General features: G+C 40.0%; 1 protein-coding gene across 4 annotated transcripts; it reads left to right on the forward strand.

Annotated features, from left to right (window-relative positions):
- The first annotated feature begins 49 nt into the window (after positions 1–49).
- Positions 50–24,971, forward strand: C5H5orf22 (chromosome 5 C5orf22 homolog). Of its 4 annotated transcripts, none has more exons than XM_021939257.2 (9): positions 50–256; positions 2,066–2,211; positions 3,537–3,686; positions 6,020–6,449; positions 8,682–8,744; positions 9,004–9,125; positions 12,185–12,251; positions 18,759–18,898; positions 22,759–22,959. In XM_021939257.2, exons 1-9 carry the CDS (start codon positions 176–178, stop codon positions 22,811–22,813), a joined length of 1,254 nt encoding a protein of 417 aa, XP_021794949.1. In that variant the 5' UTR covers positions 50–175; the 3' UTR covers positions 22,814–22,959. The 4 variants fall into 4 exon arrangements, with proteins under 4 accessions (XP_021794949.1, XP_021794950.1, XP_003899582.1 ...); XM_003899533.4 differs by lacking the exon at positions 22,759–22,959 and adding an exon at positions 22,966–24,971 and having other exon boundaries at positions 51–256; XM_021939258.2 differs by lacking the exons at positions 18,759–18,898; positions 22,759–22,959 and adding an exon at positions 14,463–14,757.
- The last annotated feature ends 1,829 nt before the right edge of the window (positions 24,972–26,800 follow it).

Here is a 26,800-nt window from a genome sequence, read left to right on the forward strand (position 1 = left end):
GTCAGCAAAGGACCATTTGGAGCCCGCCCCCCTCCTTCTACGTCCTCCAATCCAAAAACACAACCGGGTGAGGGAGCGCGTCCGCCCGGAGAGGGAAGGCCGGGTTGAGGCGCCGGGTTTCCCGGGTCTTTTCCAGCTGCCACCGCTTTGCTGCAAAGCTGACGGGCGCAAAAACATGAGTGACTCCGCGGGAGGGCGCGCTGGTCTTCGGCGTTACCCCAAGCTCCCAGTGTGGGTGGTGGAGGATCATCAAGAGGTGAGTGGACGGCGGCCGGGCTCTGGGGCAGAATCAGCGGAAACCGTGACGCTCAGAGGGCCAAGCAGACGGCGCAACCTTAGCATCGGAGGCCAGAGAGTCTGGCCTCCCGATTCAGTTAAACTGCCCGATTCCGTTGCTGTGGGGAGGACCCCAAAACAACTAACTAGGAAGAATGAGAACTGACATTTATGGGCGCTTCCTACGTGTCGGGGCAACTTATTTACCTCGGTTTGCCCCCAAATCCCAGGACCAAACAACTGGTGGCGTCGGGATTCAAACCCGGACACGCTGGCTGCAGAGCCCTGTGACCGTAACCTGCAATTAACTGTGGCTTCCAAGTGTCTCCTGGAATCGCCACCACAGCCCTGCTGTTTAGATGGGAGGCCTTATGCTTGAAACGTGGGCTCTGATCTGAAATGGGGACAGTAATCGTAGGACTCACAGGGCTGTTAGGAGTATTATTGTGTGCATATTGTGTTTAAAACTCTTTTTTCTTTCTTTCTTTCTTTTTTGAGACGGAGTCTCTCTCTGTTGCCCACACTGGAGTGAGTGGCGCGATCTCGGCTCACTGCAACCTCCGCCTCCTGGGGTCGAGCGATTCTCCTGCCTCAGCCTCCTGAGTAGCTGGGATCACAGGCACACATCACCGTGCCCAGCTAATTTTTGTATTTTTAGTAGAGAAGGGGCTTCGCCATGTTAGCCAGGATGGTCTGAACGTCTGACCTCACATGATCGGCCCCCGTCGGCCTCCCAAAGTGCTGGGATTACAGGCGTGAGCTACTGCACACGGCCCATATTATGTAAAAAAATATATATTTTAAGACAGTGCCCTGCATAGATAAACACTAAAAGGGGTTTCCATGTTTATGGCCGTGCTGATCTACAGTAGCTAAATTGGTGTCTTAATCTAGACTTTTCCAAGTCAACAAAGGAGGCCCATGGATCTAATAAATTTGTTTTAAAGTAGCATCAGTAGGCTTGGGATGGGAGGCGGTTTTATGGATGTTAAAACATAAGAGGGGTTTACTGATAGTGACAGTTAATAGGAGAGGAAGATAGGTTTCTCAGGACCTGGATATAGTGTCTATGACCTTGAGAGAATGAGAAAGCCTAGGTTAGACGGTGCTTTCAAATTAGGTATTAAACCTAGAATTAGAGAAGATGTAAGAGGAGAAATGGCCTTTATGGACCACCTAGCCCAACTCCACCATTCTAAGGGTACCAAAAAGACCCTAACCAGTCTGGACAGCAGAGCGAAATCCCATCACTACAAAAATAGAAGTGAAAAAATTAGCCGGGCGTAGTGGTGCATGCCTGTAATCCCAGCTACTCAGGAGACTGAGGTGGGAGGATCGCCTGAGCCCAGGAGTCCAAGGCTGCAGTGAGCCATGATCACACCACTGCTCTCCAGGCTGGGTGACTGAGCAAGACCCTATCCCTTTTTAAAGGAAAAAAAAAAATACTTTGAGACCTAGGATACCTTGAACACCTAGTTAATGTTAGAACAGGCATTAAGCGGTAGTTTGTTCCTAAGCCCCAGTCCTGGTCTGTTTCCCCACATGACCCGTTGAGTTGGAGGTGGCAGCAGGAAGGCAGCTAGAGGTGCAGGTTGGAAGTTCTGAGGACAAAGTAATGCTGGAGATTATTATCATCTGCACCATCTACAATAAATTTTATCTTTTTCCACTTTTCAGCAACATAATATGCTTTCAATTATGTGCATTACTTAGCATTTTTCAGTCTGCAGTTGAGTGTGTGCTCATGGTTTCAGTGTTAATTCTGATTGTGTGCCTGTGTCTTTTACAGGTTCTACCCTTTATATACCGGGCCATAGGCTCAAAGCATCTTCCTGCCAGTAATATAAGTTTTTTACATTTCGACTCACATCCAGACCTCCTTATTCCTGTGAATATGCCAGCAGACACTGTGTTTGATAAGGAAACACTCTTCGGGTAATATGTGATTTTATTCATGGTCTTTTGTGTTTGAAGTACAATTTGCGGTAGATAATAAGTAATTATAGGAAATAGACTTTGCAAAACTCATGGGTTTGGGGGTTTTTTGTTTGTCTTTTTGCCTTTTTCATTTTATTTAGAACAAGTGTTGACAACTTTCTTAAAGAGCCAGGTTAGTGAATATTTTAGGTTTGCTGGCCATATGGTCTTTGTTGCAGCTATTTATCTTTGCCTTTGTAGTGTGAAAACAATCACAGGCACTGTGTAAACAAATGACAGTAGCTGTGTTCCAATAAAACTTTATTTACAAACTGGGCATGGTGGATGAGCCTGTAGTCCCAGCTACTCAGGAGGCTGAGGTGGGAAGATCACATGAGGCCAGCAGTTCCAGGCTGTGGTCAAGCCTGTGGATAGCCTCTGCACTCCAGACTGGGCAACATAACCAGACCCCATCTCTTAAGAGAAACAAACCAAAAAAACTTTGTTTACAAAAATAGCCTGGCCAATGTTTAATCCTTTTAATATTTGCCTTTATAGAGACCATTGGATTCTCATGTCTATTTCTGCATTTAATCCATTGCCATATGTTGTTTTGGTTGAAAACTATGATGAAAATTCAGGCTTTCACAGACATGTAATTGGAAAAGGAAAGCGTATTTTCATAGCCTCTTCAGATAATTGTGAATATTCTTTGATAGTGCACCAAAACTTGAAAAGTAGTAGTTTTTTAAAGCTTATTTGAAATGTAGAATTCAGCAATTCAGTATCAAGTGTGAATAACCATAGTTTATTGATCACTCCTTTCAAGATAAATGGTGTTCACCTCAAATTTCAGTCACAAGTGCTTTTTGTTGAGACAACTGTTGTGCTTCAAACTACATAGCAGGAGAGCTTTCTGTGCATCTCTCATTTTGTCACACAGAATATTTTAAAATGTATACTCAAGATGGAAATTTAATAAAATCAAGATGTTCTCAAATGAAACTTTTATATTTATTTATTTATTTATTTTGGCAGTGCTTGGTAATGAGGAATATAGTAACTACTAACAGTTTGGTGCTGCTGCCTTAATTAATGTTGGAACATTAACCCACCAGTGCCTTTGTACCATCTTTGCAAATGTCAATAAATGAAAACAGGAAATAATACCTTAGTATTTTCATGAAAATAGTTTTGTAATAGTGATGTCCCTGAAAAAGTCTCAGGAACCATTCAAGGGACCACACTTTGAGACCTGTGGTCTTAAAATGTTGTGGATGAAATTACACTTGGGGGAAAAAAAAACACCTTTAAAGTTCTAATGTTGTCTATTTCTTTTCCAGAGAATTAAGTATTGAAAATTGGATTATGCCTGCGGTTTATGCTGGCCATTTTTCACATGTCGTATGGTTTCATCCCACATGGGCTCAGCAAATCAGAGAGGGAAAACACCACTTTTTAGTAGGTAAAGACACTTCTACCACAACAATCAGGTAATTTCCTCATATTTGTGAATATGGACGTGATTGAATGTTTCTTATTTCGGATTCCTATAATAACTTCATAAGTCTGTGCACACAAATAGGATCAGATTAAGCCTCAACTTCTCCAAAGAGTTCTCAAAACATGAAGAACAAACTTTTAAGTCTCTTGATGTTCTTCATGTACCATTTATATTTAGTTGCTGGTCAAATTAGATTTTGAATGGGATCTTTATCCTTTGGAATTTGGGCTTCATTGGTGATTAACTCCTTAAGCCATTGAAGTATTTTATAGATTTATATATTCAGTAGTACATTTTACTGTTTCCTTTCAATGTAACTGTTGTCTGCTGAATTTGCTGCGGTGGCTCACACCTGTAATCCCAGCACTTTGGGAGGCCGAGGTGGGCGGATCACGAGGTCAGGAGATCGAGACTATCCTGGCTAAAATGGTGAAACTCCATCTCTACTAAAAATACAGAAACAAAAGTAGCCAGGCATGGTGGCGGGCACCTGTAGTCCCAGCTACTCGGGAGGCTGAGGAGGCAGAATGACGTGAACCTGGGTGGCGGAGCTTGCAGTGAGCCAAGATCGTGCCACTGCACTCCAGCCTGGGCAACAGAATGAGACTCCATCTCAAAAAAAAAAACAATAATTAGTAGTGAAAGGGCAAAATTATCTCACTTTGATTTTTTTATAAATCCAACTGCTGAATAAGTAGATTTGGGGCTTTAATTTTCTTGATTATAATATAAGTAGTTTCAGATAAGTACTTAATCTAAAGTAAGTTACAGTATCCTCTGACTTGAGATACATGTGCAACTGTTTTTATTGTGTAAGCTATGTAACCAATGTTTTGTGTATCTTGTGATACTATAATACTTTTAGAAATGTCAATATGTTCTTGACTTTAAAATTCTCTTGTAATGGGATAAATATTTTAAGCATTATAGCCATAACATTCTAGAACCTTAGGGATAGTAGAATGAAATGGTAATACGTTGAAAATCAGATGGTCTTCCTTATTGAAAATGATACTTTATTTCTAATTTATTCTTAATGACACAATTAACTTTTGTAGTATATATTCTTATCATTCACACAAATGGCTTTGTTGTGATATATGAAAATTGTATTTATTTCAGATATAATTCAAAAGAAATAATTAAGACTCAGCATATAAATATTGTACATACTACTGGTATGTGTGAAATAGTAGTAGGGTTTTTATTGAGTACTTCCGTGGGTAGGCCTGATTTAACCTACAAAATCAAATAATTTTCAGCAATCTGACACAGACATTTGAAACTCTGTGTCTGATTAACAATTTTGGAAGATTTTGATTCATGATTTTGGTTAATCCTGCAAGTAAAACTTTATGGAATAGACACATATACATGTAGGTGTTTAGTTTGACAAATATTTGTATGTTTGTATGATAGGAACATGGGAAAACTGCTGTTATTAAAAAGAATATTAATTTAGGTTGGGGGATACAGCCTCATCTTAGGGTTGTACAGTTTTAATAAGCTTGGACATTAGTTTTACTATGTCATTAATCTGTTTTTGGAAAATAGCTTTTACAGTTTACAGCTGTGTATGCTGGGAGAAGGCAAGTGGGAAATAAATATTAACCATTATTTTAGGTGGGTAAGGCATGCCTCTAGAAGAAGTATTTGGCTTCACTGTTTATTTACCTAGTCACCTTTCATATTGAAAATATTACGGTTATATAGAAATTAACAAAGCTGTAAAATATGTCGGGGAGTTTCTATGAAGAGAAATTATTTCCAGATGAAATTTTTCTCTTCAATGATTTTTTGGATAAAGATTCAGCTGGTATGAGAGAGAACAAAGGAACACTGGCTTAAACAAGAGTTTATTCTTATATTAGAATTCAGTGTACACAGTCCAGGCCTATGTGGCAGCTCTAGAGTTTGGGGAACCCTAGTTCCTTCTATCTTTTTGCACCACCGTCTCTAGAATACTGCCCTTGTCTTTATAGTCCAAGGTGGCTTGCCACCTCTGTGTTCATATGCCAGTCAGCAGGAAACAGGAGAGCAGAGCTCTGTATGCTTTTCTTCCATTCACAACCACTGGCCTGAATTTAATCACATGGCCACACCAGGCAAGGCAGACTGAAATGTAGTCTTTATGTGGGGCAGCTGTGTGTCCAGCTAAGAATTTGAGGAATGCTATTTCTACAGAAGAACAGGAAGTACAAATACTGGAGACTGCTCTCAGTTTTTGTCAAATGGGTCCATTCTTATATTTCTGCCATCCCATAGTGAAATGTCAACTAATTTTCCCATTCTTCTTAAAAATCGTTTTTTCCTCTGATTCAGGGTTACAAGTACAGATCATTACTTCCTAAGTGATGGTCTGTATGTACCTGAAGACCAGCTAGAGAACCAAAAACCGTTACAATTGGATGTAATTATGGTAAAACCTTATAAACTCTGTAACAATCAAGAAGAAAACGCTGCAGTGTCTTCTGCTAAGAAACCAAAGCTAGACCTGGAAGATTCGGAAAACACTGCCTCTACTAACTGTGACTCTTCTTCAGAAGGACTGGAAAAGGACACAGCGACACAGAGAAGTGACCAGACTTGCCTAGAACCATCATGTTCATGTTCTTCTGAAAATCAGGAATGCCAGACTGCCGCCAGCATTGGGGAGATTCTGGAAATTTTGAAGAAAGGGAAGGCATTTGTTTTAGATATTGACTTGGATTTTTTTTCAGTGAAGAATCCCTTCAAAGAAATGTTCACTCAGGTAAATATTATATTTTTAACACATAGATCTTGAGAATTGTGTGGCTTTTCTCTAGATGAGGAGTCAGCAAACTCTTTAAACAGACAGCTAGCAATTATTTTAGGCTTTGGGGTTCACATTCTCTACTAATACCCTTTTCTGTTGTTTTCTAAACCTGTTGAAGTTGTATATACCATTCTTAACTTGAGGGCCATACAAAAACAGGCTCTAGGCTGTGGATTGCCAACTCCTGCTGTAGATAGTATTCATTATTTTGCATTTATTAATTGGGGTAATGTATACATGGGTGATGGATAAAAATTAAATCATACAGTACAGGTATATACAGTCAGCCCTCTGTATCCGTGGATTTAATCAGCCACAGATAGGAAATATTCAGAAAAAATAAAAAACAACTAGAAATAACAATACAAGAGTAAAAAATAATACAAATAAAAAACAATACAATATAACAACTGTTTACATAGGATTTACACTGTATTAGATACCATAAGTAATTTAGAGATGACTTAAAGCATATGAGAGGGTATGCATAGGTTATATGCAAATACTACACTATTTTATATCAGGGACTTGAGCAACCACAGATTTTGGTATCCACAGGAGGTCCCCGAACCAATCCCCCACGGATACCAAGGGACAAGTGTACATTGAAAAACAGCACTCTCTTATCCCTATTCCCTCAGTTCTTTGTTTCAGAAATGAATACTGTGGTCAGTTTCTTGTGTATCTTTCCAGAGATATTCTATATATAAATCCTGTGTAACGGATTATTCCTTAAACAGTGACGTGCCTGATTACTCACCTAAATATTTGTAGTAAATATTTGTAATGAAAGTTTCTAGAAGGTTACATAAGAAATTCAGTGGCAGTTATTCCTTTTAGAGTGCTATCAGGAAACCTGGGAACACTTTTAGACCCTTTGGTACAATAGACTTTTTTTAAAACATGTATTACACTCTATTATTTAGTGGCAATTTTTAAAATATCATTAGGAAAGACAGGTGTTCATCTTTTTTTTTTTTTAAGAGCATGTTCAGGCTGGGTACAGTGGCTCACACGTATAATCCCAGTACTTCGGGAGGCCAAAGCAGGAGGACCACTTGAGCCAAGGAGTTTGAGAACAGTGTAGGCAATGTAGCAAGACTCCATCTCTATGAAAAAAAAAAAAAAAAAAAATTTTAATCTAGCCAGGCCTGTGGTCCCACTACTCGGGAGGCCAAGATGGGAGGATCACTTAAACCTGGGAGGTCAAGGCTGCAGTGAGTGATCACACCCCTGCACTCCATCCAGCCTGGGTGACAGAGCAAGACTCTATCTCAAAAAAGAAGAAAAAAAAGAAGCATGTTCAAAAGTAGGGGAGTTAAGTTCTATTGTTACCTCTACTGTTTATTAGCTATATGATCTTAGGAAAATTACTTAATCTTTCTGACCCATAGTTTCTTCAAGTACCAAATCAGAATAATAGTCATACCCAACTCAGGATTGTTATAATGAATGAATAAAGCGCTGAAGATATGCCACAACATTGTGCTTAATGAATTTTAGCTCTTGGGTATAACCTCTTTCCGAGAATACTGCTAAATAGGATTACTGGGGCCAGGTGTACCCACCTATATAATGGATCCATGTAGCTGTGCTAAACAAGGGGAAACATTATCCTACAAAGTTTGTATAGCAAACCTCTTTCTCCCCTTAGTGGAGCCTCCTGACCGAGGTTCTATGTCTTTGACATTCTGCCTCCAGTATTGCCTTTGTACTTCAGAGTTCTCTTCTGTTGTTAGAGAAATGGCTGCAAAGTGGACATGGGGAGTTCTTTGTTGTTGTTATTAAAGATACGTATATTTCCTGTAAATAGCTAAAGTCTGTTTATATCCTAGGACATGCCATTTATATAGTGGAATATTATTTAAAATATTTTCATGTCATGACCCATTAGCCACCAAGTATGCTTCCTTAGGTAATTTTTACATAGTATTGTCATGCCTAGCTGGATAGAGTTGCCTTGAAGAAGTGATATTTACAATAAAATAAATTTTACAATATTTACAATAAAATTATTACGATAAAAATCAAAAGTATACATTTTGCCTCATTCTCCCATACAAACTTTTAAATAATTATCTAAGATGTTCTTGTATCACAAGCAAGGCTGTCTCTTCCTTAAAGCATATCATTAAAAATTTTTAACTTTTTTTTTCTGGTATGTGGATTTTTTGTTTTGTTTTCCAGGAAGAGTACAAAATCTTACAAGAGCTGTACAAATTTAAGAAACCTGGCACCAACCTAACAGAGGTATCCTCTATTTGTTTCTTTGGGGTTTTATTCATTTATCATATAACTAATAGTATCTTGCAAATTACTACAGTGATCTCAAAGACTGCTCAAAGTGAGTGTGTGTGTGTGTGTGTGTGTGTGTGTGTATTGGCAAAGCCCATGGTTAGTCCTTGAAAATTATGTTTTAACTAATAGAGCCAAGTTTTTTTTGTAATGGAATGTTGCTCGTTTTTTGAAAGAATAACTATGTAATCTCAGCTTTTCAATGTATTTAAAGGAAGATTTGGTAGATATTGTTGATACTCGAATTCATCAGTTAGAGGATTTAGAAGCCACTTTTGCCGATTTGTGTGATGGTGATGATGAAGAAACTGTACAGAGATGGGCTTCAAACCCTGGGTAAGACTCTCAAACATTTTTTTCCCCCAACTCTACTAACTTTCAGTCCTAGATATGTTCCTAAATTTGCAAGATACATTGCTTTTAAAAACTTAGTATTCAGCTACTTGGGATGCTGAGGTAGGAGAGGATCACTTGAGGCCCGGAGTTCCAGACCAGTCTGGGTAATGTAATAAGACCCTGTCTCTAAAAAAAAGTTTTTTAATTAGCCAGCTATGGTGGCACCTACCTGTAGCCACTACAGCCGCTGCTCCCAGCTACTTGGAAGGCTGAAGTGTGAGGATTGCTTGAGCCTAGGAGTTTGAGTCTGCAGTGAGCTGTGATCATGCCACTGCACTCTATCCTGGGTGACAGAGACTTGTCTGAAAAAAGAAAGAGAAAAAAGAATTAGTATTAAATTTCAACACATTTACTAACAACAGTAGACATTATTGAGTATTTTCTGTGTACCCTTTATCTAATATTTTTCCTTGCCTTATCTCATGTACTCCTTACAACAGCCTTATGGTTTTATTCTTATTATGTCAATTTTATAGATGAAAAAACCAAGGTTAAGGAAATTGGCCAAAGTCACATAGTAAGTAGGCATGTTTTTAGTCTTTGTGCGGTAGCTGCCCCTAAATATGAGATACTGTACGAGGTCTTAAAGAGAATTAAAGATGAGTAGTACATAGGCATTCCCTGTCCTAAGTAGAATAGGAAAAAAATACTAATCTAACAACAGAAAAGTAAATTACTTGACAAGTAAATTACAATGCGAAAACTTGGCTGGGCTCAGTGGCTCACACCTGCAATCCCAGCACTTTGGGAGGCTGAGGCGGGCAGATCACGAGGTCAGGAGATCAAGACCATCCTGGCCAACACGGTAAAACCCAGTCTCTACTAAAAATACAAAAAAAAGAAAGAATTAATCGGGCATGGTGTCAGGCGCCTGCAGTCCCAGCTGCAGGAGACTACAGGAGGCAGGAGAATGGAGTGAACCCGGGAGGCGGAGCTTGCAGTAACCGGGGTCACGCCACTGCACTCAGCCTGGGCGACAGAGTGAGACTCCATCTCAAAAAACAAACAAACAACACACACACACACAGAAAAACCCCAGTGCAAAAACTGACATGTAGGAACAGTATTTGAAGGCTAGATTCTCCATCAGGTCATTTATTTGACTGACTGTTCATATTACCTTGAAAGTGTGAAGAGAGTTCTTTTTGAGTGAAAGCCTTTGGTATTGAAGCTGGCGTGAAAGAATATTGGCATAAATATTACAGTGATTTTTCTCTAAAATAAGTCTTAAATCATGTAATCTCAAACGGCCAGAAAACTAAAATAAAACCGTCAGACAAACCTTTTGGTCCCCATGAGCATAGGAAAACCAGAACTAGCTTATTTTAAAACTAATCTCCCACAAACTGTCATATTATTCTCTGTAGTGTAAACAAAAGAAAATCAGTTGTAAGGTAGCAAGATAAAATGGGAAATTAGAATCAATAATACTTTAGGCCAGAACATGAACAACCACTAAGATTTGTCATGTTATGGTTATTAAAAATAATTCAGCAGATCTCTAGAAGAATATGGAAGAACCTGGAACAGTGGTTGCCTCTGGGGAAAGGAATTCTATGGCTAAATGACGAAGTATACGAGTGAGAAATTATTTCTTTTGCTATGTGCATGTATTATCTATTCAAAATACTCATTGTAATTTTTACTTAAAATATTCAGAAGCATCCCTAAAATGTAAATATCATAAAGCTTTAATTATTGACACTAACAAAGCAGTGATGTGGAGGAATAATTCACAGTAATATTAATCACATCAGTAAGTATTGATTAGGCACTTTAACATCAGTTAATGGCCAGGCATGGTGGCTCACGCCTATAATCTGAGCACTTTGGGAGGCCAAGGTGGGCAGATCGCCTGAGCTCAGGAGTTCGAGACCAGCTTGGGTGACATGGTGAAATCCTGTCTTTACAAAAAAATACAAAAAATTAGCCAGGCATGGTGTCATGCACCTGTGGCCCCAACTACTTGGGAGGCTGAGGTGGGAGGATCACTTGAGGTCAAGGCTGCAGTGAGCTGAGATCGCACCACTGCACTCCAGCCTGGGTGACAGAGGGAGGCCCTATCTCAAAAAAAGAAAAAAAAAAAAAAATCAGTTAATGCTTTTTCCTCTTCAGTATAGGGTTCTAAAATGATTCCTTCTTTTTTGAAATGATAGAAGAGGGAGATAGAGAAGTAAGTCACAGGACAGGAGTCTTCCTAGAAATACTGAAAAATCCTATTATTTTGTTATTTCATGAAGTCTCAAGCTAAGTTTAAAACTTTAACAACAACAACAAAATAAGCCTGGGAACCTTGGAATCCTAAGTCTAGCCCACAGACTTCCACTGAAACCCACTCTGCCTACTGAGCATGCCCGGTTAGCTTCTCGTCACCAGCAGAGAGTTCTAATACAGACTTGAAGATATGATGAGACTGCAACAGTAGTGAGTTTAGACTGTGCTTGGTATTGAAGGGAGAAAAAATAGCATAAAGGAAAAGTAGATGACACTGAAAGAAAAGTCTCCCCAAACTAACCATGACCCTAAAGAGCCAGACCCTCGGCATAGAGGCTTCACTATGTCTAGGGAAGTGAGGTGGTTGGTTAGGGTCCAGAAGCCTAGAAAATGTCATTAATAAAAAGGAAAAAGTAACAGGACAAGTGGGCAAGCAGGCAGGCCTCCATGCCTCCTTTTTTCTTTCTTTTTTTACTCCCAGCAAATTAGTGAATATTTGTGGAGGAGGAATTAAAACACTAGAAGCATTAGCCAATCAGAGCTTCCAAAAGGTCCACCTAAACTTAATACCTTAAAAGCATCAATGGTTATATCAATGTTTTGGGTAAGAAAACAGGAAACATTTATTTCTTAATATTTTAAGATATTTGGACAGCATCTTTTATTTCCCAAGTACCATATGAAGCATGTTATTATGGTAAATGTTAGTATAATGTATCATTTACTATTGTCATTTTAGTTGCGGTGGTTGTGATGTTTAATTGAGTGGGATTGCTTTTTTCCAGAATGGAATCACTAGTTCCCCTTGTACAGAGTTTGAAAAAACGGATGGAAGTACCAGACTATGAAATGGTAAATATTTTATATTAACATGTAAAATTGACCCTTTGTAAAGACAATTTTCTGGGTAGAAGAATTTGCTTTTTGTTAAAGTGGTTCGTTTTTGTTTGTGTTCCTGTGAAGTGTGAAATAATTATTAAGAAAAGAAATGAGTGAAAAAAATACATACATTGAAACAGAATACTGTTTTCCTGGAAAAGTTTTCCAGGAAAAACATTTTTTCCTCAATTTTACTTATGAAGCAAAAGTCCTGTGTATTTTTTTAGTTTTGTCTGGGGTCAGATCTCTCTTCACCAGACAAAAGAAAAGTACACAATTTCTAAAATGGTCCATTTTTTATTGATGACTATTTATACTCCCTTCCTCCTTCCTTCTTTTCCTCCCTATTTAAAAACTTTTCTGTTTGTAAAAACCATAAGAAAAGAAAAAAGAGAGAGCTGTGACTAGCACGTTTTAAATGTGTTAGCTATTTGTCAACAGGGTTCTGAATGCTATAGCCAAAGATACTTTTAGTCATAATTTATTTGTATATCATTTTGCAGTCTTTGAAGCATATATTTTCCCATTTGACCTGGTACTTGAGATGAGAAAGCTACAGCTTAAAATATTCAAGTGTCCAGGCGCGGTGGCTCACGCCTGTAATCCTAGCACTTTGGGAGGCCGAGGCCAGCAGATTACGAGGTCAGGAGATCGAGACCATCCTGGCTAACAGGGTGAAACCCTGTCTCTACTAAAAATAACAAAAAATTAGCCAGGCATGGTGGCAGGCGCCTGTAGTCCAAGCTACTCGGGAAGCTGAGGCAGGAGAATGGTGTGAACCCGCGAGGCAGAGCTTGCAGTGAGCCCAGATCGTGCCACTGCACTCCAGCCTGAGTGACAGAGTGAGACCCTGTCTCAAAAAAAAAAAAAAAAAAAAAAAGTTCAAGTGACTTTTCTCAGATTTGATGCCAGGGCTAAGACTTCCAAGTCTCCTGCCTCTTAGTGTGGTCTTTCTCTTACTTCAGTAAGCTGGGTTTGCATATTTTATTTACTTATGGAATACAGTCAGACCACTTTGACTAAAACTGAAGTATTGATTTAAGTATTGATTGCATTTATAAGAATTTGCTGGTATTCTTTAAAATAAGAGATATCTGTTTTCACACTGCTGATAAAGACATACCCAAGACCAGGCAATTTACAAAAGAGATTTAATGGACTTACAGTTCCATATGACTGGGGAGGCCTCACAGTCATGGCGGAAGGTGAAAGGCATGTCTTACATGGTGACAGACAAGAAAAGAGAGATTGTACAGGGAGACTCCGGTTTTTAAAACCATGAGATCTCGTGAGACTCATTGACTATCATGAGAACAGCACAGGAAAGACCCACCCCCACAATTCAATCACCTCCCATCGGGTTCCTCCCACGACATGTGGGAATTGTGGGCGTTACAATTCAAGATGAGATTTGGGTGGGGATACAGCCAAACCATGTCATTCTACCCTTGGCCCCTCCCAAATCTCATGTCCTCACATTTCAAAACCAGTCATGCCTTCCCAACAGTCCCTCAAAGTCTCAACTCATTTCAGCATTAACTCAGAAGTCCACAGTCCAACATCTCATCTGAGACAAGGCAAGTCCCTTCCACCTATGAGCCTGTAAAATCAAAAGCAAGTTAGTTACTTCCGAGATACAATGGATGTACAAGCATTGGGTAAATACAGCCGTTCCAAATGGGAGGAAGTGGCCCAAACAAAGGGGCAATGCAAGTCTGAAGTCCATCTTCAGTCAAATCTTAAAGCTCCAAAAAGATCATATTTGACTCCATGTCTCACATCCAGGTCACTCTGATGCAAGAGGTGGGTTCGCATTGTCTTGGGCAACTCTGCCCCTATGGCTTTGCGGGGTACAACCTCCCTCCTGGCAGCTTTCATGGGCTGGTGTTGAGTGTCTGCAGCTTTTCCAGGCACACGGTACAAACTGTCAGTGGATCTACCATTCTGGGGTCTGGAGGACAGACAGTGGCCCTCTTCTCACAGTTGTACTAGGTGGTGCCCCTAGGGACTCTGGGTGAGGATCCAACCCCACATTTCCCTTCCACACTGCCCTAGCAGAGGTTCTCCATGAGGGCCCAGCCCCTGCAGCAAACTTCTGCCTGGGCATCCAGGTATTTCCATACATCTTCTGAAATCTGGGCAGAAGTTCCCAAACTTCAATTCTTGACTTCTGTGCACTCGCAGGCTCAACACTAACTGGAAGCTGCCAAGGCCATCTGAAGCCATAGCCCGAGCTCTATATTGGTCCATTTCAGCCATGGCTGGAGCAGCTGAGACACAGGACACCAAGTCCCTAGGCTGTACACATCACTGGGACCCTGAGCCCTGCACATGAAACAATTTTTTCCTCCTAAACCTTCAGGCCTGTGACAGGAGGGGCTACCGCAAAGGTCTCTGATATGCCCTGGATACATTTTCTTTATTGTCTTGGGGATTCACATTTGGCTCCTCGTTACATATGCAAATTTCTGCAGCCAGCTTGAATTTCTTCTCAAAAAATGGAATTTTCTTTTCTTTCACATTGTCAGGCTGCAAATTTTCCAAACTTTTATGCTCTGTTTCCCTCTTAAAACTGAATGCCTTGGCCAGGTGTGGTAGTTCACGCCTGTAATCCCAGCATTTTGAGAGGCCAAGGCGGGTGGATCATTTGAGGCCAGGAGTTCAAGACCAACCTGACCAATGTGTCGAAACCCCTTCTCTACTGAAAATACAAAACTTATCTGGGTGTGGCAGGACACACCTGTAATCCTGGCTACTCAGGAGGCTAAGGCAAAGAATCGCTTGAACCTGAGAGGTAAAGGCTGCAGTGAGCCGAGATGGTACCACTGCATTCCAGCTTGGGTGACAGAGCAAGACTCCATTTCAAAAAAAAAAAAACTGGATGCCTTTAACAGCACCCAAGTCACCTCTTGAATGTTTTGCTGCTTAGAAATTTCTTCCACCAGATATGCTAAATCATCTCTCAAGTTCAAAGTTCCACACATCTCTAGGGCGAGGGCAAAATGCCACCAGTCTCTGCTAAAATATAACAAGAGTCACCTTTGTTCCAGTTCCTAGCAAGTTCTTCATCTCCATCTGAGACCACCTCAGTCTGGATTTCATTGTCCGTGTCATTATCAGCATTTTGGTCCAAGCCATTCAACAAGTCTCTAGGAAGTTCCAAACTGTTCCACATTTCCCTGCCTTCTTCTGAACCCTCCAAACTGTTCCAACCTCTGCCAGTTCCAAAGTTGCTTCCACATTTTCAGGTACCTTTTCAACAGTGCCCCACTCTACTGGTACCAATTTACTGTATTACTCTATTTTCACACTGCTGATAAAGACATACCCAAGACTGGGCAATTTACAAAAGAAAGAGATTTAATGGACTTAGTGTTCCACATGGCTGGAGCAGCCTCACAATCATGGCAGAAGGTGAAAGACACGTTTCACATGGCAGCAGACAAGAAGAGACAGCTTCTCTGCAGGGAGACGTCTGTTTTTAAAACCATCAGATCTCTGACCGGGCACGGTGGCTCACACCTGTGATCCCAGCATTTTGGGAGGCCGAGGCGAGTAGATCACCTGAGGTCAGGAGTTCGAGACCAGCCTGACCAACATGGAGAAACCCCATCGCTATGAAAAATACAGAATTAGCAGGGCGTGGTGGCGCATCCCTATAATCCCAGCTACTTGGGAGGCTGAGGCAAGATAATCGCTTGAACCCAGGAGGTGGAGGTTGTGGTCAGCCAAGATTGTGCCATTGCACTCCAGCCTGGGCAACAAGAGTGAAACTCTGTCTCAAAAAAAATAAAACCATCACGCCTGTAATCCCAGCACTTTGGGAGGCTGAGGCGGGCGGATCATGAGGTCAGGAGATGGAGACCATCCTGGCTAACATGGCGAAACCCCATCTCTACTAAAAAATTAGCCAGGCGTGGTGGCAGGCACCTGTAGTCCCAGCTACCCTGGAGGCTGAGGCAGGAGAGTGGCATGAACCCGGGAGGCGGAGCTTGCAGTGAGCCGAGATGGTGCCACTGCACTCCAGCCTGGGTGACATAGTGAGACTCCGTCTCAAAGAAAACAAAACAAACAAAAAAAAAACCCATCAGTTCTCCTGATATTCATTCACTGTCATGAGAACAGTGCCGGAAAGATCTGCCGCCATAATCACTTCCCACTGGGTTTCTCCCATGACACATGGGAATTGTGGGAGTTACAATTCAAGATGAGATTTGAGTGGAGATACAGCAAAACCATATAATGAGCAAAAGAATATTTTGGTGAAACCTGAGCAAATCCAAGACTTACACTGTTTTGTTTAACTTTTTTTTTTTTTTCCAGGAGCATACATTCAAGTTACCCTGAATAAATGCTTCCAAGACCTACATTTTATTTTTTTTTTATTTTTTTTTTTTTATTTATTTATTTTTTTTGGAGACGGAGTCTCTCTCTGTCACCCAGGCTGGAGTGCAGTGGTGTGATCTTGGCTCACTGCAAGCTCCGCCTCCTGGGTTCACGCCATTCTCCTGCCTCAGCCTCCTGAGTAGCTGGGACTACAGGTGCCCGCCACCACACCCGGCTAATTTTTTGTATTTTTAGTAGAGACAGGGTTTCACCGTGGTCTCGATCTCCTGACCTCGTGATCCACCTGCCTCGGCCTCCCAAAGTGCTGGGATTACAGGCGTGAGCCACCATGCTCAGCCAAGACTTACATTTTTTTAAAAATGGTATTTAAGATTATTACAAGATACTTAAGGTTTGAAAATATTTTGAGGCCAGGAGCAGTGGCTCACACTTGTAATCCCAGCACTTTGGGAGGCCAGGGGTAGATCATTTGAGCCCAGGAGTTTGAGACCAGCCTGGGCAACATGGCAAAACCCTGTCTCTACAAAAAATACAAAAATTAGCCAGATGTGGTGGCACACGCCTGTAGTCCCAGCTACTTGAGATGCTGAGGCAGGAGGATTGCTTGAACCTGGGTGGTTACGGTGAGCTGAGATCGTGCCATTGCACTCCAGCTTGGGCAACAGAGTGAGACTTTGTGTCATATTTAAAAAGAGAAAGAAAATGCTTTGAGCTCATACAATATTATCAAATATGTCTGCAGGCAGGTCTGCTTTAATCATTACATTGCATCTGGATTTTTTTCGCTGGGTGGGTTTGATGTTTTTTGGGGGACAGGGAATGGCTAGGGTTCAGTCACAGATTATATAATCAATTATGATGTGCCTACAGCTGCAGAGATAGAACGCTAAATAGTTTTACCATTTTGGCAAAATGAACATTCAGAATTCATCCTTTTATCACACTGACTGATTATTGCCAGTTAAATTGTTGATGTGTATCCAGAGCCTCTAGTAAAATAGTTGATTAGTGTGTTTTTTCATGCTTTGCACTTGTATACTCTAGGCAAAACTATGACATAGTTAAGTTCCATTTTTCAAAACATTAAAGTTAAGGTTGCAGAATGGTAGTGTGTGAGCCACTTCTAACTTTCAGGCAAGTTTAGTTTAGTGCTAAGACTGGACATCATTCATTTAAATTTAAAACACATATGTAGATAGCAGTAGTCTATGGTTACACATAAAGGATACACAAGAAAACAGTTGGTTAAATAAGGTAAGACAAATATATTTTATCTTGTATCCTCTCAAAGCTTGGAATATAGTATTAGTTGCATGTATTAATATTTTAAAAGTAAGTAAAATAATGTGTTAAAAATGAGATGAGAATATTGTATAGAGTTTTGTATCAACTTTTTATTTATTTATTTTTTTTGATACGGAGTTTCACTCTTGTTATCCAGGCTAGAGTGCAATGGCACGATCTCAGCTTACCGTAACCTCTGCCTCCCGGGTTCAAGTGATTAGAAGCTGGGATTATAGGCATGTGCCACCAAACCCAGCTAATTTTGTATTTTTAGTAGAGATGGGGTTTCTCCATGTTGGTCAGGCTGGTCTCGAACTCCTGACCTCAGGTGATCCACCCGCCTCAGCCTCCCAAAGTGCTGGGATTACAGGCATGAGCCACCATGCCTGGCCTCAACTTTTTAGAATCTAGATGAAATGGATAATTTGATAGAAAATGCGAATTACCAAAATTAACTCAAGTAAAGACCAATAATCATACAATAAAGAAGTAAAGAATTATTCTAAGAAGAGGCATCTGGCCCAGACAGTATATAGGTGAGTTCTACCAACACTTCAGAGAGCAGATAACTTTTATGACATAGAAACTGTTAGAGAAAAAATAATCCCAAAGCATAAAGATATTAAAAAATAAAAGTTTGTCATATTTAAGGTGTTGGATAGTCCAGTTACCCTGATTTGATCTTTATATGCTAGTATGAATGTATTAAATTATCACATATACCCTGAAAATATGCACATCTTTTATGTATCAATAAAAGTAAAGATTTGTCAATAAGGCCATTAATGATTAAAGAAGCTTATAAAAACAACTGTCATACAGTGTAATTTTTAATTGTCTTATTTTCAGGTTCACCAGGCTGGTTTAACCTGCGATTATTCAGAACTTCCTCACCATATCAGCACAGAACAAGAAATAGAGTATCTTATTCAATCTGTGCATTATTTACTGAAAAATTTACCAAATCCTACTCTTGTGACAATTGCAAGGTAAGTGTGTTCGGTAGAATAATGGCAAACCAGAGATGTGCACATCCTAATCTCTGGAACCTGTGAATGTGTTGCATTATATGGTAAAAGGGAATTCTCAGTGTGATTAACTCAAGGATTTTGAGATGAGATTCTCCTGGATTCAGCAAGTGGGCCCAGTGTAATCACAAGGGTCCTTAGAAGAGAAAGGCAGGAGGGTCAGAATCAGAGAGAGTGATTTGAAAATTCTGCCCTGCCGGCTTTGAAGATGGAGGCCACGAACACAGGCAGCCTTTAGAAGCTAGAAAAGGGGACAGATTATGCCTGGGATCTTACAAAAAGAATGCAGCCCTGTTGGCACCTTTATTTTAGGACTTCTGACCTCCAAAAGTATATGATAATAATTTAGTGTTGCTTTAAGCTACTAAGTTTGTGGCAATTTTTTATAGCGGCAGTAGGAAGCTAATACAATTTCTGTAGGTAAATGTAATGATTACTAATAAAATAATACAATTTTTTTTACCTACTCAGCTCAAAATTTAGATGTTGTATTTTCTCTTCCCTGGTTTTTTTTGTTTGTTTGTTTGTTTGAGAGGAATTTCGCTCTTGTTGCCCAGGCTGGAGTGCAATGGCACAATCTTGGCTCACCGCAACCTCTGCCCCCCGGATTCAAGCAGTTCTCCTGCCTCAGCCTCCCAAATAGCTGAGATTACAGGCATGCACCACCACGCCTGGCTAATTTTGTATTTTTCATAGAGACGGGGTTTCTCCATGTTGGTCAGGCTAGTCTCAAACTCCCGACCTCAGGTGATCCACTCAACTCAGCCTCCCAAAATGCTGAGATTACAGGCATGAGCAACCGCACCTGGCCTTTTTCTCTTCCCTATTAGTGATGATATGCAAACAATGTAGTTATTGTTATCTTGTCTTTGCAGTTGGTAAGATTCAGATGAACACAAGAATTCTCATTTCTGTGTCCTACCAATTAATATTTAGCTGCTGCCATGTTTTAAATTTGAATATAATTGCTGAATAGTTATAACAATTTAATAATGCTTTCCTATGTTAATTTTTGGGCTGGTTTTGTATGGAAGTATGAGGTTCTAAAATAAGTACTTTAAGTACTCAGGCTAATAATACGTAATTCATGACAAACATTTTGTAACATCCTTTTATCATTCTGAAACCTCATATAATGTAACCTACCTATATGTAATTTAAATATATATAGATAATATTCATAATATACATAGATAATATACATTATATATGTAATATAACCTACTATACACATAATACCTATACACATAGGAGGAATTAAAGTAATTGATAATAAAATATATTAAAATGCCAAACTAGACTCACATATTTAAGATATGCAGTTAAAAATGTACTATAGCAGTTACACTACATGATGTAAATGTAGCAGTTACAAATGCAGATACCATGTGTTGACCAGATGCCATAAACAGCACTGCCATAATGACATTTTTCAGTCATTGAACAGCCTCTTCATAAGGATCTGCAGTTAAAGTCCAGTCTTTCCCCAATTTACAGAGTAGTTGCATTCCTGGAAAATTTAGTTCATATTTAATGCATTTTTAAAAAATACTTTTCTATATAATAAAGTGTTCAGTTCTAGGCTGTATTAGTCTGTTTTCATGCTGCTGATAGAGACATACCTGAGACTGGGCAATATACAAAAGCAAGAGGTTTAATTTAACTTATAGTTCCACGTGGCTGGGGAAGCCTCACAATCGCGGCAGAAAGCAAGGAGGAGCAAGTCATGTCTTACATGGATGGCAGCAGGCAAAGAGAGAATGAGAACCAAGCAAAAGAGGTTTCTCCTTATAAAACCCTCAGATGTCATGATATTTATTCACTACCACAAGAACAGTATGGGTGAAACCACTGCCATGAGTCAATTATCTCCCACCAGGTCCGTCCCACTGCAATGGGAATTACGGAAGATACAATTCAAGATGAGATTTGCATGGGGACACAGCCAAACTATGTCATAGGCTCAAAAAATTAAAAATCACTTTTTCACTTACATGAGTACTCAGTAGACTTTGAAAACATTCAAGACACGGGACAGCTATTCATATTGCAGGATGATCCTGCCTGTTGCAAGCCCTCTAGCAGCGCAGTCCTGTTGTCCCAGTCCCCTAAATGTCAGTAGCGTCCCCTATTCATTGTGTCAATCAAAAATGTACTAAGAGATTTTCAAAACACCTTCATGGGAGTAGCTCCCATCAAGAACCATTCTAATAGTGTTTAAAGAAGTCAAAAATTGGCCAGGTGCAGTGGCCTCACACCTGTAATCCTGGCATTTTGGGAGTTGGAGGTGGGTGGATCGCTGGAGCTCAGGAGTTTGAGACCAGCCTGGGCAACATGGCAAAACCCCGTCTCTACAAAAACACACACACACACACACACACACACAAAATTAGCTGGGCGTGATGGCATGTGCCTGTAGGCCCAGCTACTTGTGGAGCTGAGGCTGCAGTGAGCCAAGATCACACCACTGCACTCCAGCCTGAGTGACAAAATGAGACCCTGTCTCAAAAAAAAAAGTCAAAAATCTTTCCAAAAGTATTGCAGTACGCTTTATTTGTTAAGACTTATAAATTGAGTTTTTACATATGACACTTTAAAGTAGGTCTTGCTGAGCATAGTGTCTTACACCTGTAACGCCAGCACTTTGGGAGGCCAAGGTGGGTGGATTGCTTGAGCCCTGGAGGTTGAGGCTGCAATCAGCCATGATCATGCCACTAAACAACAAAGGAAGCTCTTGTCTCAAAAAATAAACTAGGCCTTTGTCCATATGTATATGTTAGTATTTAATAAAGTTTCTCAAGCCAGACCTGGTGGCCCACCCCTATAATCGCAGCACTTTGGGAGGCCAAGGTGGGCAGATCACCTGAGTTCAGGAGTTCAAGACCAGCCTAGGCAACATGGTGAAACCCTGTCTCTACTAAAAATATATAAATTAGCCAGGCATGGTGGCAGGCACCTGTAATCCCAGCTACTCAGGAGGCTGAGGCAGAAGAATCGCTTGGACCCAGAAGGAGGAGATTGCAGTGAGCCAAGATTGTGCCACTGCACTCCAGCCTGGGCAACAGAGCAAGACTATCTCAAGAAAAATAAAAAATAAAAATAAAGTTTCTCTATATTATTTTTTGTGTCTTAAATTTTCACATCAAGCCACAAAAATAGCCTGGTTACCAGAGTATGGAGTTTATCAGTGGTCTTACAGATTATCTCTTTAGGTTTGAAATACTTGTACTAAGGAGTAGGCCAGATAACTAATTCCAGTTCCTTCTATAAAGATTTCTGTGCTGCTCTTCTCACTCTATCCTCTAGAAGGCTTTATTCACCCTTATCCAGAACTAGGAGACACTGGTTAATCCAGTTGTAATTGGCAGCAGCATTGTAACTGCCCAGTGCAACTCAGGTTGTAGTTGGTAAGTTCTGGAAAGACTCCCAAAATACAGATATCTGCCCCAACCTACTTTGCTCTTTTCTGCTTCCTACTGCCTAGGAAAGTAAATCCAACACCAGCACATCGCCACATTTCACTTTGGACCAAGCCGTGGATCCTTTATAATTTTGTGGTTAACAAATCATTTTTAGAAATAGAATCCTTTTATCAGTTGGAAAACCTCGACTCTCATCATTTCTAGCCCTAGCGCACACATAATAAAAGATGTCTCATCACTAAGATACTAAGCCCCTGTATTCCCAAGCAACATCTCACTTTCAGGCAAACAGTGGTCTAGCAATCAAGCACTAAGGCTCACGCCACATTTCACCTTGCACAGGTTAATCTCTTTGTTTCAGATATCTTTAAAGGGATACTGATTGTGCCTCTTTCATAGAATTGCTGTGAAAATTAAAGAACATAATTTATGTGAGGTGCCTAACATAAGGTAAACCTTTACTAGCTTTCAACTTTGATATTGATCCAAAATTCAGCACACCTTACTTTCTGTTTTACATTGAAATCAACACATGCAGCTTTTCCTCACAGTATGATTTTATCCTATGTGTATTTTTCTTCTTTCTCTTTCTCTTCTTGGTTCTAGGTCAAGCCTGGATGATTACTGTCCTTCTGACCAAGTTGACAGCATTCAAGAAAAGGTCCTTAATATGCTACGTGCCCTCTATGGAAATCTAGACCTCCAAGTGTATGCAGCAGAGTCTTCTCCATCTTGAAACAAACAAAACATTGGGCTCCTGTTGTATCTTGGTTTAGTAACAGGCCTTTAATTAATTTATTTGTAAATGAGTCTTCCAGAGAACACTTTTTATATTAACTTTCAATTGAAATCTTTCAGATATTTTGAATCTCTAAACAACTATTTTCAGTTGTGGAATGATGGTAAATTTTTTGGCATCAAATCTAATAACCCCAACTGATAGAACTGTTGTTTATCTGTCTTCCTTAAGTATTTTTTTAGGGTTTTTGTTTTTTCCACTTTCCCCCCAGGTCTATTGGACTGTATGAGATTCATTCATACTTCATTTATTCATTGAACTAATATTTATTGAGCACTTACATGTACCAGACATTATTAAGTGCTGGGGTATATGGTAATGAACAGAATAGACAAGGCCCCTGCCCTTTCAGGGGAGACAGATGAGAAATAAATTATGGGTTATGAAGGAATGGACAACAACAGGCATGTCTTAGTACTTAAGACACCCTGGCCTTATAGGAAAGTAACATTCTCTTTTTTTTTTAATTTTATAAAATTAGAGATGGGGTCTCACCATGTTACCCAGGCTGCTCTCGAACTCCTGGGCGCAAGCAATCCACCTGCCTTTGCCTCCCAAAGTGCTGGGATTACAGGTGTGAGCCACTGCCCCAGCCAGAAACTAACATTCTCAAAAGCTGCTATGGGAAAAACCCACAAATTTGCCAATCCGTGAAATTATCACAGGAAGTCTACCTTTCCAAGGAATTTGGCATTGTGGTCCTGCTCTTGCCAAATGCTCTCCAGCATTGTTGGTATCAAGGTGGTCTGGTTGAGTAAACTTGACCAAACAAAAATTAACTGTTTTTTGCTTTTCTGATTTTGTTTTTGTTTTTGTTTTTGTTTTGCTAATCAAAAAAGTCCTTCAGGGTCTTTTGTGCCTCCAGGCGGTCGTTGTAGATCAATAATACAGTCCCTAAGTGCCACTTTATTGGCAAGTCTGGATTGATACTTTTTTCAGATAAACCAGCTTTTTATGTAAATAGTAAGGGAAAAAGTTAAATCTTTAATTCTGACCTGCCATAAATACCCAAAGATATAAACTGTCTTCCACCACCCCCTTCATGACTGAGACATCCTTCCTGAGTCACTCTTGTCATGAAACTGGATTTTCTCAATTTGCCAGTCTTCTGATCTTTAGTATCTCTTTAGTTCAGTAATTTTTACCTACCTACTTGATTTATTTTCCTTTAAAAGGTGAAATGACATTTAAAGAAAAACAAACACCCATCATTCCTCAGTCCCAACACAGCAGTTCTTTTCACCCTTGCATGTAACTTTCAGGCCACATGTGTTCCTATAGAGTTGCATGTAGCTAAAATTATAGTGTGCTGCCTGACTTTGTGCTAATAACCAAGGACACACATTATCATTGCCTCTCAGTGGATGGCACCTGACCCCATTTTTCCAAGGATTCTATTTTCCAGTGAATTTTTTGTCACTGAGTTAATTTCCCAAGTGTGATAGCATGAATGCTTATTTATGTTGTGAAAAGCAGAGCAGCCTGACTTAGCTTTCCATTTTGATAGAACAACATGTGCCAAAAAAAAGGTTTATTTTCTTGGTAAAATCAGAATCGTAGAATTGTGCTATTTTTAATTTTTAAAAATTTTGGTTAGAGCATATAGACATTACTTTTATGGTTACTTTGCGTGCTAAATAAGTTAAAGGGTATGTTTTGAACTATAGCACTAATCAATGCGTGTTATCTCAGTATGTCGATGGCTTTGATTTTGTGAGTGGTTAACTATTCATTTATTATGATTCCCATGAACTCTGATATGATTCATTGTGGTTTTAACTCAAGTTGAATAAAAGCATCCGTTTCTTTTATAGGAATGTTTAATTCTCATGTTCTTTGATCATCTCTTTGAGAATAAAATTCAGTCCCTAATAGTTGAATCAACTTAGTAAATTATGTCTTGCACATTCCAAATAGGAAGATACTTTATCAAGATGTGTTTCATTTGTGTTCTAAGTACCAGTGAGGGGATACCATGGTACAGTGTTTTGAATTGTGTACTAATATCATTAAAGCATGGGATTTTAGTGGCTTTTTAAAATATGTGACTTAAGTGTAAGCAAATACTTCAACTTAATAAGTTGTGTATTTTCTAGTATCTAGGGGGAAAAGATTTAAGTCCAGCCTTTCACAATAACCTTTTGACTGTCAATTTTAGATCTCTTTAGAAATATTTCCTATAGGCATGGGTCTCTGTGTGTTCTAGCTTCTCAAGGAGCTCTTAGTCAATGTCCTTCACAACTTTTTTTTTTTTTTTGAGGTAGAGTCTCGCTCTGTTGCCCAGGCTGGAATGCAGTAGTATGATCTTGGCTCAATGCAGCCTCAACCTCCTGGGTTCAAGCAATCCTCCCACCTCAGCCTCCTGAGTAGCTGGGACTTCAGGTGTGTGCCACCATGCTAGGCTTTTTTTAATTACTATTTTGTAGACATGAAGTCTCATTATGTTGCCCAGGCTGGTCTCAAACTCCTGGGCTCAAGCGATCCTCTTGCCTCAGCCTCCCAAGGTGCTGGGATAACAGGTGTGAGCCACCATGCCCAGCCTTCTTCACTCTTTTTATGATAATCTCTCCTAGTCTTGACTTTGTTTTTGCAGCAGCGGCCCTGGATTGCTGGCAGTAAATTCATCATACTACCAGTAGTTTATAGTCAGTGGTGTGTTTCTCAGTACAAGATTCTCTCATTCACCGCACATCTCAAGAGAGAGCACTTTAGTGAAACTTCAGGAGTTTTGTTTGATATCTTTCAGAAATGCTTGACATACAGTCTTGCCTTCTCAAAGCATACTGATACTTTGATGAGGATCAGCATTTTTTATTGTAATTTTTTTTTGTTTTTTGAGGCGGAGTCTCGCTCTGTCGCCAGGCCGGAGTGAAGTGGTACCATCTTGGCTCACTGCAAGCCCCGCCCCCCGGGTTCATGCAATTCTCCTGCCTCAGCCCCCCAAGTAGCTAGGACTATAGGCACCCACCACCACGCCCAACTAATTTTTGTGTTTTTAGTAGAGACGGGGTTTCACCATGTTGGCCAGGATGGTCTCGATCTCTTGACTTCGTGATCCACCTGCCTCAGCCTCCCAAAGTGCTGGGATTACAGGCACGAGCCACCGCGCCGGGCCTGTTGTAAACATTTAAGGTGTACAACATGATGTTTTGATATACATATATCAATATATACATATGTATACTATGTATACAGTATATACGTAGTAAAATGGTTACTATAGTCAAGTAAATCAACATATCCACTTCTCACATAGTTGCCCTTTGTGTGTGTGTGTGTGTATGTGACAAGAGCACCTAAAATCTCTTAGTAAAATCCTGAATTAAATGCAGTATTATTAACTGTAGTCCTCGTGTGCACATTAGATCTCTAGGCTCACTCATCCTGTGTGCCAGCCACGTTGCATCCTTTGACCTACATTCCCCATTTCCTCCTCCCCACTGCCTGTTGGAACCACTGTTTTATTCTCTATCTCTGTGTGTTTGACTCTCTTTTTTAAACTTCACATGAAAGTGAGGGTCAGTTTTATAAATACTCATTGTCCTACTCTGCTGTGTCAACTTCAGTGGTAGCACTTTTGTTGCAGTTGCAGTGCTTGTTTCTGCACTAATTGGTCTTGGACTGCCTCTTGCTTTTGCTGTT

This window comes from Papio anubis, chromosome 5 (assembly GCF_008728515.1).
Source record: "Papio anubis isolate 15944 chromosome 5, Panubis1.0, whole genome shotgun sequence".
Lineage (NCBI taxonomy): Eukaryota > Metazoa > Chordata > Mammalia > Primates > Cercopithecidae > Papio > Papio anubis.